General features: G+C 43.8%; 1 protein-coding gene across 14 annotated transcripts in view; it reads right to left on the bottom strand.

Annotated features, from left to right (window-relative positions):
• Positions 1-13,973, bottom strand: part of MAP4 (microtubule associated protein 4) — a 314,214-nt gene that overhangs the window by 197,698 nt on the left and 102,543 nt on the right. For all 14 annotated transcript variants that reach the window (XM_075062117.1, XM_075062115.1, XM_075062111.1 and 11 more), the window contains one exon: positions 13,208-13,473. In XM_075062117.1, the coding sequence (XP_074918218.1) occupies positions 13,208-13,454 (247 nt within the window). In that variant the 5' untranslated portion in view covers positions 13,455-13,473. The remainder of the gene's footprint in view (positions 1-13,207; positions 13,474-13,973) is intronic.

Genomic DNA, 13,973 nt, shown 5'->3' with positions numbered 1-13,973 from the left:
CTCGTTATCCTATCAAACCAAAGCTATCAGATCGCGTTTGACATATTTGTTTCTTCCAAATCCATGCTGGCTATTCCCTATTCACCTTACCCCTTCCAGTGTTGCAAGATGATTTCCTAATTACTTGCTCCTTATCTTCCCTTGGCACCAGAAGTTAAACTAACTGGTCTGTAGTTTCCTGGGTGTTTTTATTTCCCTTTTTACATGGGCACTAGATTTGCCCTTTTCCAGTCTTTCTGGAATCTCTCCCGTTCTCCCATGACTTTCGCAAAACATACTAGAGGACTCAGATACCTCCTCTATTAACTCCTGAGGTATTCTAGGATGCATTTCATCAGGCCCTGGTGACTTGGCAGCATCTACATTCTCTAAGTGATTTTTAACTTGCTCTTTTTTTATTTTATCTTCTAACCACCCCTTCCATAAAACATTCACTTTGTTATGACATGTCCTTCAGACTTCTCAGTGACCAAACAAAGAGTCATTACGCATCTCTGCCATTTCCAAGTTTCCTGTTACTGTTTCTCCCTCCTCACTGAACAGTGGGCCTACCCTGTCCTTGGTCTTCCTCTTGCTTCTAATGTATTGATAAAAAGTCTTCTTGTTTCCCTTTATTCCCATAGCTAGTTTAAGCTCATTTTGTGCCTTTGCCTTTCTAATCTTGCCCCTGCATTCCTGTGTTGTTCCTGCATTCATATATCTATGAATCAAACAGCTAGCCAAATCTGGCCAGAGCTGGGAGGGTATCATCAAAAGATTACTACATAAAAGCTTTTACTGTGTGGTAAAGCACTATTTGCTGGGCAGATAACATCTAAATAAGAACAGATTCAAGAAGAGTTCTGCTCCTTTGAGCCTCCCAAAATCAGGCATACCCTTGCCTTGCTGCACTCTCTTACAAAGTAAAAGTAGCAAGACTGACTTCCTGTAAAGCTTTAGCTCTTTGAAATAGATTCTCTAGGTGAGTCATATGAAATACAAGGGTCCTTAGTCATGGAGGTACAAATATACTGTTATTACCAAGTCTGTTTTGGTAAAAAGGCCTTGGAGCTGAATATGTTCTACTGTTTTAGCTATATGAAGTGCAGTATACAAATTCCCAATAATCTTTTTTAGGCCCAACCCCACTACCATCATAATCTGAACTATTAGAGAATCAAACACAACAATACATCCAAACTCCATAATCTTTGTCAGAATCACAAGATACTACTTGCATCTGGCCAGTGGATCAAAGGATTGCCTTTATGTAAACAAATTTAAGAAAGCATTCACTAAAACAGAATCTCAAGCACAATGGACAGGGCCAACATATTAAACGATCTCCACATTAATGGCTTGGCATGGTACATATGTAAGCACAGCCACACTGTTTTGAACACATTTTGATTCACCACCACACAAGCAGTTTACTTGCGTGAGAAGACAAGAGGGTGGAAAGAAAGTGTCTTTCAGATAAGCCTATTGAAGAGAGGCCCATTAATATATTTTATTACTCTTAACATAATTAGATGTGCAGATTGGTTGGACATGCCAGACAATGAATAGAAACCATGACACAAAAGCACAAATGAGAATAATACAACCCAAACATGTACATAAAAAGACTTGTGCATAGTCACTTAGCTGGAATCCACGGCAGAACAGCTGACTTAAAACTAAATAGAGGCTACCTTTACTTGTGCATTTCCAGTTCAGATATCCTCAATTAAAAAAAAAAATATATATATATATACACACACACACATATATATACACACGTGTATATATGTGTGTATTATATATATATACACACACACAAATTGGGCCCCCAAAAAATTATTAAATTGGTTTAAAAGATCATGAGATTTAAGAAAATTATTAATTTGAGATTTTTATTTTCCTTCTGATGACAGTATTTTGGATATATTTGCATCCTGTTTTCAAGTTTTTATCTGCAACCAGGAGGACTAACTTCTTTTTTATTTTAAATGAAAACCAAGACACTCAATCACATGCCTCCAGGATTCAGGGCTTAAAGAAAATTGCTATCACATGACTTTAACAAAAAACGAGTATAGGTGCAGTGTTGATAGCATCAGGTATATGCAAATATGCATGTGAATTTTTGCCCTTGGTCATATGACAATAGCAATAAAAGTGCCAAACATTTAGATGATACATGATCATATGCCTTGCACCTGTGAATTTTCACAGCAAAATGGATGTAGTCAAGTTTTAATAATAGAGTACTCCAACTTAGACGTCACTGAATTGCTATGGTTTATCAAATGCTGAATCATGAAAAGTATAATTTTTAAAAATGTATTTTCTGCAATACATTTAATTGGATCCTAAACCTCAGAGACTTAGTGTCCCCTATGATTGGTTTTAACTTACACTGTCAATCCCATGAAGACTTATCTCAGGTCTTAACTGCCACAATCTTGCCCCCTCAAATTCATTTAAAATGTTGCTACTAAGGCAGTTTCTAGATAATACTTAGTCCTGCCATGAGTGCAGGGGACTGAACTAGATGACCTCTCAAGGGTCACTTCCACTCCTATGATTCTATGACTCTTGGATAGCTTCTCTGACCACATCAGGTGGGTAATATGAGAAGCTGGTCCACTAAAAGTATTACCTCACCCACCTTGTCTCTCTAACTACTAAGGAAACAATCACAACCGGATCAAATATAAAAGACTGTTTAGGGTGTCTCACATTGTGCTCTACTAGTGACATTTAAAACAACTGTGTGACGCTAGCCAATAAAAAAATTGTGCTAGAACATCCTTGTTTTGCTTTGTGCACTGTAGCAACGTTTATATTAACTTCTCCAAGTCGGAAATAAGGCCTCTACTGCCTTCATTTTACAACATGCTACAGAAACTGAAGTATCATGTCTAGATTTCTAAGACAATATTGAAGGCACTTTTTCTTCTCTCTCCTAAGAAAAAGCACATTTTTTAGCTGAGGATATAACATAGGACCTGTGGAGTTCTATAGAATAGTCTGCAACAATCTTCACCTTTAACACACAGCACAGAGATCACCAGCATCAGGCCGTATGTCTGGATCAAGACTAAGCACTGCATGCTACATCTGCAGTTTCTGCAGCTTTGTTTACGTAGAGGGGCAGCTAAAATCTGCTCTCCTTCATGCCAATTAAGTGCTGCTCTCAACCTCCTGTCAAGCTGCCAATACACCCCCTTTAGCCAAAGTTTTGGATGCTTCTTTATTAACCGAAATATATACTATGAAAAGTACAAAGGAAAAAAGCAGGATAGGAACATTTAAAGAATCAAGGTATCACCTGCAGTACTTTCACTGTATTTAATTTGATTGCCAAGTTCCCGACAGCAACGTAAGAACTGCTGCCTGGAATACCGAAACAGATAAAAAGCTTTTCATTTCAATCCTGTGGGATACTTCATTGTCTGCAATAATTAAATGTAACAGTTCTTACCAATGCTAGAGGTTTTACCAGCCCTCTAGAAAAAAAAATTAATTATGTATATATGGAGAATATTACCAGTATAGATACAATCCAGATGTCTACATCCATTGACTGACTGATTTTTTGATTCCCATTTTGAGACTAAGGGAATTCTCAGATCAATTAAATATGCAGCTTTTAGGATGCACTTAAGGAACATTTGATGTCCTTTGCAAAAGCATAGTACAAACTTACAGGAAGCCTGCAGCCTTCTGCAACGAAGGTATCTATTGCTACTGTGGAAAAAGACAGAAGGAAAGGAAAGGGAAATTTTGTGGTTTGATCTCAAGCTTGCAGGCCCCAGATATGTGCTGTTTCCTTATGGGGGAGGGGACGTCTGCTCTGATATGCAGCAATTTGGTTCCACTCTACCATAGTCTAGTACTATCAAGCCCTCTGGTGGCCATTTGATGACTTGAATCTAGGATGATAGACAAGCTGGAGATTGGGATGGAGGAAGGGATGATTTTTGCCATGTATACTCGCTCAAAGGAGTAAAACAGAGCATAGCTTTCTTCCCCCACTTCTGAAAGTAGCAATATCATCAAGTTTTGAAGCAGCACCGTGTAGTTGGAAGCAAGTAGCTGACAGCATACCCGTCTGCAGTCGGGTATTAAAGCTTGACATTTACTTCTCAGCTAACACTCACACCCCCACCCAAAGCCTATCATTTGAAAAAATAGGATTTAAAATATTTAAATATTTTCCAAATAAGATAATATGTATTAATTCACTTTAGATGAATCAGAACAATGCAGGGCTTAAAAAAAACTATCTTCACAAGCTATCTAGACTTCAATTCAATGTCATTTTCACTGCTACAGCCTTTAGGGCTACATCACCACTGAAAGTCCTGAAGATTTGAGAGTTCCTCCAAAAGCCTGAATTTTAGGCCAAAAGATTGAGATTCAACAAGTAGACACAGCAGCCAGCTGCAAATAGGTGACTAGATGTCCCAATTTTATAGGGTCAGTCCCGACATTTGGGGCCTTTTCTTATAGAGAGGCCTATTACTCCCAACCCCCGTCCTGATTATTCACACTTGCTATCTGGTCACTGTAGCTGCAAAACATACAGAAGGCTTTGTACACACCCAAAGCAATCCTCCAGCATTATGTAAAGACCACAACGTAGTAAGAGGATTACCTGGAATTTGCCAGATTATATCCAGCCACTTGCTAGGTATAGTCTAAAACTTCCTAGGAATTGATATTCCAATGGGGAAAGCACCATTTGAGGGTTTTTTAAAATTAACATTTAGTCTCACTTTGAGACAAATTCCCATCTGACTATACTGCTATTCTCATTACCCCTTCTCTTCCCTTACCCACCCCTCAGTATTCATACGGTTCTCACAAGTACATGCTGGGGCCCATCTGACTGTTTGTTAAGCTCATCTAATCTGGCTCATGGATTTAAAAAAAACCCACAACTTTAGCAGCGATGGAATAGCTGGATCCTGACATGAAATATGACTAAACTTGTTTCTGACTGAGGAAAGTCAATCTCAGCAGCAAAGATCCTGCTGTGGAAACACATTCCAGCATGAATAAATTAACAAGTGAGAGCTGAAAAAGTCTGATCCATTAAAGTTAGTTTCCTCCCTCATGAAAGAATAAAGCAGTTTTGGAGTCATATTCTGGAGCTTTGAATGTGAAACTCTTGCTGAATGTTATGTAGCAATTTCTGTGCTCAAAAGCTTCATATTATAATCAAACATTAAAACAGAGCCTTATGCTTCTCTACAAGCTAGGCCATTTCATAGTGCCACACAGTGTTTAAGTCTGATTTATTCTACAGGATTTACTCAGTGGCAGGGAGCACATAATCAACTCCACCTTATGTATTGTCAAAAGCATTTTTTAAATCAAGATTTGTTGAACAATCATAACACGTGGCTTTGACAAGAAACCACAGTCTTTTTCACAAGCAAGTTGATCTCCCAACACCTTCTTCAAGAAAAAAAAAAAAAGCAGCACATAATGGGCTCAAGAGCCAAGAACGGCTTGTAGTAAACTAACACCATCTGAGATTGCCGAGGCTGACAAATCTTAACAGCCAAGCATGTACAATGCAACAAAAAGCAAAAAAAGCTTTAGTTTATGCACCTACAGTAATCAGGATCTCCAATTACTTTGGAGAGATCAAAACAACATCAAAATAGGGACTCTACAATGCTTATGATTTCCATTGCCAGTTACTCCAAGGGAATTTGAAGAGGAGATTACTCACCTTGAGCAGTAACTGATGTTCTTCGAGATGAGTGTCCCTGTGGGTGCTCCACTCTAGGTGTCGGTGCGCCCCTGCGCCTTTGATCGGAGATTTTTTACAGCAGTACTACCTGACCGGCCACGCATACATTAGAACCTGCACTCAACTCTGGAGTATATTAGTAGAGAGCATGCGCGGCCGGTACCTCATTCCGTCTCTCTACAACGGAGGCTACCCCAACTCCGAAGTAGAGGGGAGCAGGGTAGGTAGTAGAGCACCCCACAGGGCACACTCATCCGAAACGTCAGTTAACTGCAACAAGGTGAGTAACGCTCCTCTTCTTCCTTCGAGAGTGTCACTTGTGGGTGCTCCTACTCTAGGTGACTTAAAGCAGTGCCATCTCAAGGAGGTAGGTTCGGATCCAAGCAGGAATGCCGTAGACATACTGCTCTGCCTAACCGAGCGTGTCAGAGAGGGGGCCTTGAGTAGGAGAGCATAGTGAGTAACAATGTATGGTGGGAGGACCAGGTGGCCACCTAACAAATGTCAGACAAAGGGTACTTTGCGACGAAAGGCTACAGACTGTAGATACAGATCTAGTGAATGTGTCTGAATTAATGCCGAGGTGTAACGTTCCTTTCGATAACAGAGACGTATGCAATCCAGAGATCCATTTCGAAAGCCTCTGAGTAGAGATAGCCACGCCCTTGAACGGTCCGCGATAGAGACAACGAGTCTGGGAGAGTTCCGGAAGGGTCTTGTTCTGTCCAGATAAAAGGATAAGGCCCTACGCACATCAAGTGGCGTTGATCGTGGCCTCGAAGGAGTTTGCATTGGGTTTCGGGAAGAAAGTTTGGTAACATGTTTATTGTTTCATTAAGGTGAAGAGAAGCAGAACTTTTGGAGGAATTTGCGGGTGTAATGTAAGAGTACTTTGCCTTGAAGAGAGGGTATATGGTGGATCTGCCATAAGAGCGTGCTATTTCGGCCTGCCCGTCTTGTGAGTATGCGCCACCAAAAAGCGCTGTCTTTATCGAAGTGCAAAAAGGAAGCAGGTGGCTAAAGGCCTCAAAGGGTGGTGAGTTTAAAGCACGGACAAATACTGGATGAAGATCCCATGGAGGAGTAGTTGGCTTAAACGTCTGGATGATAAGGTTTGGAGTCCCTTCAAGAAACGTTGGTGGATGGGACGAGCGAAAGCCGAGGTATTTCAACTGTACGATGAAAGGTGGTTGTGATGGCCAGCTACGTGGACCTCTAATGGAGCTGGGAATGACAGGCACGATTTTGCTTAACGTCAATAATGAATCGAGTATGCAGGGAAGAGGTGCAGAAGGTAGGAGACAGCTGTTGGTTGCACACCATTTTGTGAATCTTTCTTCCCACTTTTGGATGTAGGTGGTACGGGTGGATTGCGTTCTGCTGTGTAGAAGTACCCTCTGGACTTGGTCGGAACAGTCTAGTTTCTCGTTGGGAGAACCATGCAGGTACCAAGCTTTGAGGTGAAGCATGGAGAGATTTGGGGTGAAGAAGCCGGCCGTGCTGCTGTGATAGGAGGTTGGGGGATGAGAGGCAGGGAGATCGGTGGTTGAATTGACATTCCTGGTGAGGAATGGGAACCACGGTTGTCTCGGCCATGAAGGTGCGATCAAGATTATCCTGGCAAGATCCGTTCGTATCTTCGTGAGGACCCTGTTGAGCAATGGTATTGGGGGAAAAGCATAAACGAAGGGCCGGTGCCAGGAGATCATGAATGCATCCCCTAGGGAGTGTTTGCCCAGTCCTGCCCTGGAGCAGAATTGAGGCATTTTGCTTTCTTTGGGGGTTGCGAAGAGATCTATGGTTGGGTGACCCCAAGTGCGAAATATGTTGAGAATGATTCTGTCGTCTATCTTCCCATTCGTGCTCTGAAGGAAAACGTCTGCTTAGCTCGTCGGCAGTGGTGTTCAGCACGCCTGGGATGTACGCAGCTGATATCTGGATGTGATTCGCAAGGCACCAATTCCAGAGTTTCATGGCCTCTGAACAAAGAGAGTGGGAACGAGCCCCCCCTTGTCTGTTGACGTAGAACATGCAGGCAATGTTGTCTGTCATTATGCGTACATGCTGATTCTTGATTAGTGGGAGGAAGCAACGGCAAGCATTCCGGATAGCGCGAAGTTCTAGAACGTTTATGTGCAGGGAGGTCTCGGAGTGAGACCATAGCCCGTGTACTGTGTGGTGAGAGATATGGGCCCCCCCAGAGGGTGAGGGATGCGTCGGTTGTCATCATCACAGTTGGTGGAGTCTGGAGGAAGGGGACTCCAGAACAGAGGTTGTCGGGGACTGTCCACCATATGAAAGAGTCCTTGACCCGGTAAGGTATGGTCAGTGGTTTGTTTTATTGAGTGCACATTTGGTTTGTAAACCGTGGCCAGCCAAGCTTGAAGCACCTCATGTGGAGACGTGCATTCTGGACCACGAAAGTGCACGAGGCCATGTGCCCAGTAGTTGGAGGCAGTCTCGGGCGGCGACCCGAGGGCTGCTGTGAAGCCTTGTAGCCAGCAGTTTATAGTATTGAAACGCGCGGTCGGGTGGAAGGGATGCCCGTCCGGTTCTGGAGTCGAGGCTTGCTCCTATAAAGTCCAGGCGTTGGGTAGGACTTAATGTGGATTGTTCTCGTTTATTTGCAGGCCCAGGGATTGAAAGCACTCGATGGTGATTTTTGTGAAGCGGAGGCCTCGGCGTGTGTGGAGGCCTTGAGAAGGCAATCGTCCAGGTAAGGAAATATTATAACCCCTTGTTTCCTGAGGTAGGCCGTGACCACCGCTAGAAGTTTGGAGAAAACTCGGGGGCAGTGGAAAGGCCAAATGGTAGAACTCTGTATTGGTAATGCGCATTGAGCCAAGGGTAAAACGAGAGAAAACGTCTGTGGGCTGGGTGGATAGTGACGTGAAAATAGGCATCTTGTAGGTCGAGGGCTGAAAACCAATCGCCCTGCTCCAGGGCTGGAATTATGGTGGTGAGAGTAACCATCTTGAACTTTTGTTTCTTGACGAAATTGTTGAGTCTCCTGAGGTCGAGGATCGGTCGCCATCCTCCAGTTTTCTTCTGTGTTAGGAAATAAGGGGAGTAGAATCCTTTCCCTTGTGGCATTCGGCACGAGTTCGATATCGCACCCAGGTGAAGAAGATGTTGTACTTCTTGCTGGAGGTGTGGCTCGTGAAGGTGTCCCTGAAGAGGGACGGGGAGGGTGGGTGGGTGGGAGGTAAGGAGAGGAAGGGAATGGAATACCCCGTTGTGATGACCTCTAGAACCCACTTGTCGGTGGTAATATTCTGCCATTGGTGTAAAAATGGCTGTAGACGGTGTCCAAAGACAGTTGTGGGCAGTACCTGCGCTGGAGTAGGGGCGATGTTTACGAGACCTCGAACCAAAGGTTCAAATTTGCTTATTATTTTGAGGAAGTTGGGCATCCCGGAAGAATTGGGCGACGCCGCTGGTATCTGGACCTCTGGCGTTGGTGTTGTTGTTGTTGATCCTGAGCTCTCGGGAAATGCTGAGTATATGAGGGGTAGCGCGGACGGTGGTAAGGTTGATATCTGTACTGTCGCCTTCTGTTTGTAGGGTCTGGATACCTAAGGATCGCAGAGTTGCCCTTGAGTCTTCATTGAGTGCAGCACCTCATTAGTGGTGGAAGCAAAGAGTTTATCACCATCAAAAGGGAGATCCTCTATGGTGCTCTGAACTCGCGAGGAAAGAGAGAAGAGGATAGCCAGGAACCTCGGCGCATGACTACTGCTGTAGCGGTGGATCTTGCTGCAGTATTGGCTGAATCCAGAGCTGCTTGAAGAGCCGTGGGATATGATTTGGCCCTCGGAAACTAAAGCTGTAAACTGTTGTTTCTTGTTGTCTGGGATGTGTTCAATAAAGTCCATGAACTTATTATAGTTTCTATGGTCGTACTTTGCCAGAATTGCGGTATAATTGGCAATTCGAAATTGCAACGTTGAAGAGGCATATACTTACGACCCAGCAGGTCTAGGCGTTTGCCCTCTTTGTTGGTTGGGGTATGGCGGAAATACTGTTTGTTTGTTTCTCTGATTGGCTGCGTCCACTACCAAAGAGTTTGGCGCAGGATGTGAGAAAGGAATTCAGACCCCTTGGAGGGAATGAAGTATTTCCGGTCGCCTGTTTGCAGGTAGGCTGGCTTGTGGCTGGAGTCTGCCAGATGGATTTAGCAGGTTCCAGAAGGGCTGAGTTAATTGGTAATGCCAGTCTGGATGACGAAGATGGTTGCAGGATGTCTGTTAGCTCATGTTGTTGGTCAGGTACTTCTCCAAATTGATTCTGAGCTCATTGGCACCCTTTTGAAGAGATCTTGGAATTTGAAAAATCATCTGATGGCAGGGGAGGGGAAGGAAGTAACGCCTCCTCAGGTATTGGATCAGTTGGTACGTCAGGTATACTGGATCAGGAGCTGGAGTTAATTGATCCTGAGGATGGGAGGGTGCCGCCAAGTGCGTCATAGGATTTTGACGTTCGCGTCTAGTGTGAGTAGAGTAGGACGTGCTGCCGAGGGAAAGATGCCACGAGCCCAATACTGCCATGGTGGTGATGGAAAGGCATAGGAGGTGCCATCCAGGGGTTAACACCCCAGGAGGTGGGGATCTTGAGGTTGGTGTGGGACAGTTTTCCTGTGTCCGCGGGGACAGGACTCTGAGGGTAGAATTCAGATTGCACTGGCACAGCAGCCTGTAGTTCAGACTCCTCCTCACTGGAGGAAGGCTGTTTGGACCCCGAGTCATTTGTTATAGAAAGCCATCCCCAAGAAAGGGCGATTGCAGTGTAGGTGACACTAGGAGGTCACTTGAATGGTAAATTGCAACGGTGGGGCAGTCGTAGGCGAAGGCACATAGAGATCCTGTGAGGAAACCCAGGCTGGCACCGGAGTTTTTTGTCTTGGCTCCGTGCCAAGTAGCGGGAGTAATGCCGGTGCCGCAGGCGGTGCCGTGCTATTAATAGCAGGCTGCGTGCTTCCGCCGCGGTGCCTTCGTTGTCGGTGCCGCATTCATCATACGGTGCCGATAGGTGCCACAATCGAGGCAGGCAACTGAAAGCCTGTCGCCTCAGCACCAGAGCCTCGCGCTGCCGCCAAAAGCACAGGCGGGTTTAGCACGGTACTGGAGGAGCCCGGCTCGTCAAAAGTACTCAGGCGGGGAAACGCTGGTAAGGAAACTGCGAGCTGACAGGAGAGGTTTGTCAGCGAAGCTTTGTTTCGATGTGGGAGTGCTCTCTTTTAGCTGTCTTCTTCAGTTTTGAAAGGGTTAGAGCTGTGTCTGAGAGAGCAGAGTCCGCGCCAGGGTCTGAGGCGGACTGCAAGGATTTTGGAGTAGAAGGAGTTTTAGCTTTACTGTCTGTCCTTACCTAGCTCTAAGCTTAACTTGGTGGCAGTGAGAGCATTTTTTGGGGAATATGAGTCTCCCAAGCATTTTATAAGTTGGAGTGTCCATCAGAAAGAGGGATAGCGTCCTTACAAGAGGAGCAGCGTTAAGCTGGGAGCCAGGCTATTTTGAAGCGGCTTGACAGGACGAGAATTTTTTTTTATTTTATTTTTTGTTAATAGGAGAGAAAGGTAGGTAACACTAATAAGCTAAGAAACAGGAAAAAAACTGTCTAACTACAGGTATTTTAAGCTGGGACAGGAAATAAAAGGAGTCTGCTGAGCTCGTCTCAAGCGCGGGCAGTATGAGAAGAACTGAGGGTACCAGCCGCGCATGCTTCTAGTAAATACTCAGAGTGAGTGACGGTTCTAAGCATGCGTGCGGGTAGGGTACTGCGTAAAATCTCGATCAAAGGCGAGGGGCGCAACGACACCTAGAGTGGAGCACCCAAAGCGACATCTCTCGAAGCAAGAACTCCAATTTTCATGAGATTCTTCAGCAAACTCTTGAAAACCCACAAGCTCATGCTCAACACATCTGTTAGTCTATTAGGTGCCAAGGACTCTCTGTTGTTTTTACAGATCCAGACTACACGGCTACCCTCTGTCCTTCAAATTAAATTTTGAAAGCTAAATGAAACAGATTATTTAGCCCTCCAGTTTTTTCCAGATGACACAGTCAATATTACAACTCACAAATATCTGTTAATTAAAGTTAAGAAGGAGCACTGAGATAATCTGAGTAATCACATGATGTTTTGCCAGCTTCATCCTTCCTCATCCACTCTTCATCCCCCGTTTATCCACTCATCACAACATATCTAATATTAGACTAAGCTTTTCAGAGCAGGCACATTTTTTAGTTCTGTATTGTAAAGTACCTAACGCTTTCAGATAATGTAAAATAAAATGTATGATGTGGATCAAATTCCTACGTGCAGTCCAAAGCCACACCAGACGGAGACTCTAGGACCATCCCTTGTTCTGACTGATGACCATTTTAGTCCTTTTATATATACCCCCTTTACCCACCTTTATAAGTACCAAGATTAGTGTAAATCTCTCTTCCACAATGAGGAGCAGGTTACCTCATTAGAGGCAGAGATGTACTTTGCTTTTATTTACATACCTCATTTCATGAGACGATGACAAAGTGATTCACACAGGTGGGTTTTAGCACCATTTTAGAATTGCAGAAACAGGCACAGGGAAGTTAAGGAACTAGCCCGAAAGTATGTGCTGAGTCAGTGGCCGAGTAAAGGAGCAGAATTCAAGGCTCCTGAATCCCAGTCCCTTTCTCTAACTCAGCCAGAAAAAAGTCTATTCATCCACCCATCTGGAAAAAGCAGATATTTTTCTCCCCATAATCACCAGATTATGTCTGCTATTCGTTTGAGCTGGTAAATTTTCCGAGTCAGTAGTGAATGATGCCAAACCTGTTTGTAAACACAGGCAGTGAAGAGTGCTCCTGAATCAAGAGGCTAAACTTTCCTCCCCTCACCCAAAGGCATGCAAAGCACAATCTGAAGTGCTAGAAAGGCAGTATAGTCTAATGGTTAGAGCACAAGACTGTCAGACAACATGGATTCTATTCCTCATTTAACCATTGATATTATGGACAGCACTGCCAAGTGATTTAACCTCTGTGACTCGGTTTCTCCATACAGAAAGTAAGGATAATATCCCCCCCTTATATATTTATGGCATTTGGGGTAAAAATATTTAGTGTATGTAGTACTATTTAATACTCGTGTAGCATCTTTCATCTGAGGAGGCCAAAGCACTTTACAAACATTAAACTCCATAATACCAGTTCCTGGGAGTTAGGAATGTTAAGTATCCCCATTTTACAGGCTGGGAAATTAAGGCAGAGGGTAAGTGATTTTTTCCAAGATCAAACATCAAGACAGAGGCAGAGTCAGGATTAGAATCCAGACCGCTTCACTCCCAGTCCCAAAGTGTAATCATTAGATATTGCTTAGTTTAAAATGGTGTACAAAAAGTTTTAAGAGGCCTAACATCATGGAACCCACTGTCTGCTTACTGTAATATTTACGTACGGTGCAACCATTTGGTCTATACTAAGAGACACTTACTTTCCACCTGACCACCATCTGTGTGGGGTTTGCTTTTTGGTTCCTGGCTCCCAGCCTTTGCATCATCATCATCATCATCATCCAGTAGGGGGATATAGTCTGTTTTACCCACTGTTTCTCCAACCACATCATCAAATTTCTCTGCTTCCAGGGTGGCAATGAAGTCTCGTTTCACTTCTTCCTCAATTTCTGCTGGTGGTTCTGTCAGAGCATCCGCAAGACTGAGATTGTGATCGAAGTCAGCCATGCTTCAGCACCTCTGTAACCTGAAGAATGAGAAAAATCATATTTTTAGTAAGAGCTCTAATACTACTAGGAGATTGATGCTGGCAGCTGTGTTCACCTGCCTTCACGGTGTTGTAATTCCCAGATGCCCAGAAAACAAAATTAAAGACAACACAGTTCTCCTGAATCAAGTGTTTTTACTGTATGATCCACATTAAACTTCATACAGTGTTTGCAATCAGATCATAAAATGAAAGCTACTAGATGGCTAGCAACTAAGAATTAGCCTAATCTTACATTTTGTTCTCTTGTGTCTCCTCCAGAGCCGAGAGTTAATTCAGTATCCTCAGCAGCAGAAAAACAACTAACACAAGGCAATCTAGTTCTTGGGTAGGAATCCACCCAGCCTCCCCTATGGAGATTATGTTTTACATAATCTCTGGTGTATACTTTAAATCTCAGGGTTGCTTTTCATCCCTTCCACACAGAGGTTCTGCACCATGTTTCTGTCCTCAGCAGACCCGGCTAGTGACTGTAAACT

The sequence above is a fragment of the Chelonoidis abingdonii genome, chromosome 2 (genome assembly GCF_003597395.2).
Source record: "Chelonoidis abingdonii isolate Lonesome George chromosome 2, CheloAbing_2.0, whole genome shotgun sequence".
In the NCBI taxonomy this organism is placed as follows: domain Eukaryota; kingdom Metazoa; phylum Chordata; order Testudines; family Testudinidae; genus Chelonoidis; species Chelonoidis abingdonii.
The sequence above is the reverse complement of the archived record's forward strand: the minus strand, read 5'-3'. Positions and strand labels throughout refer to the sequence as shown.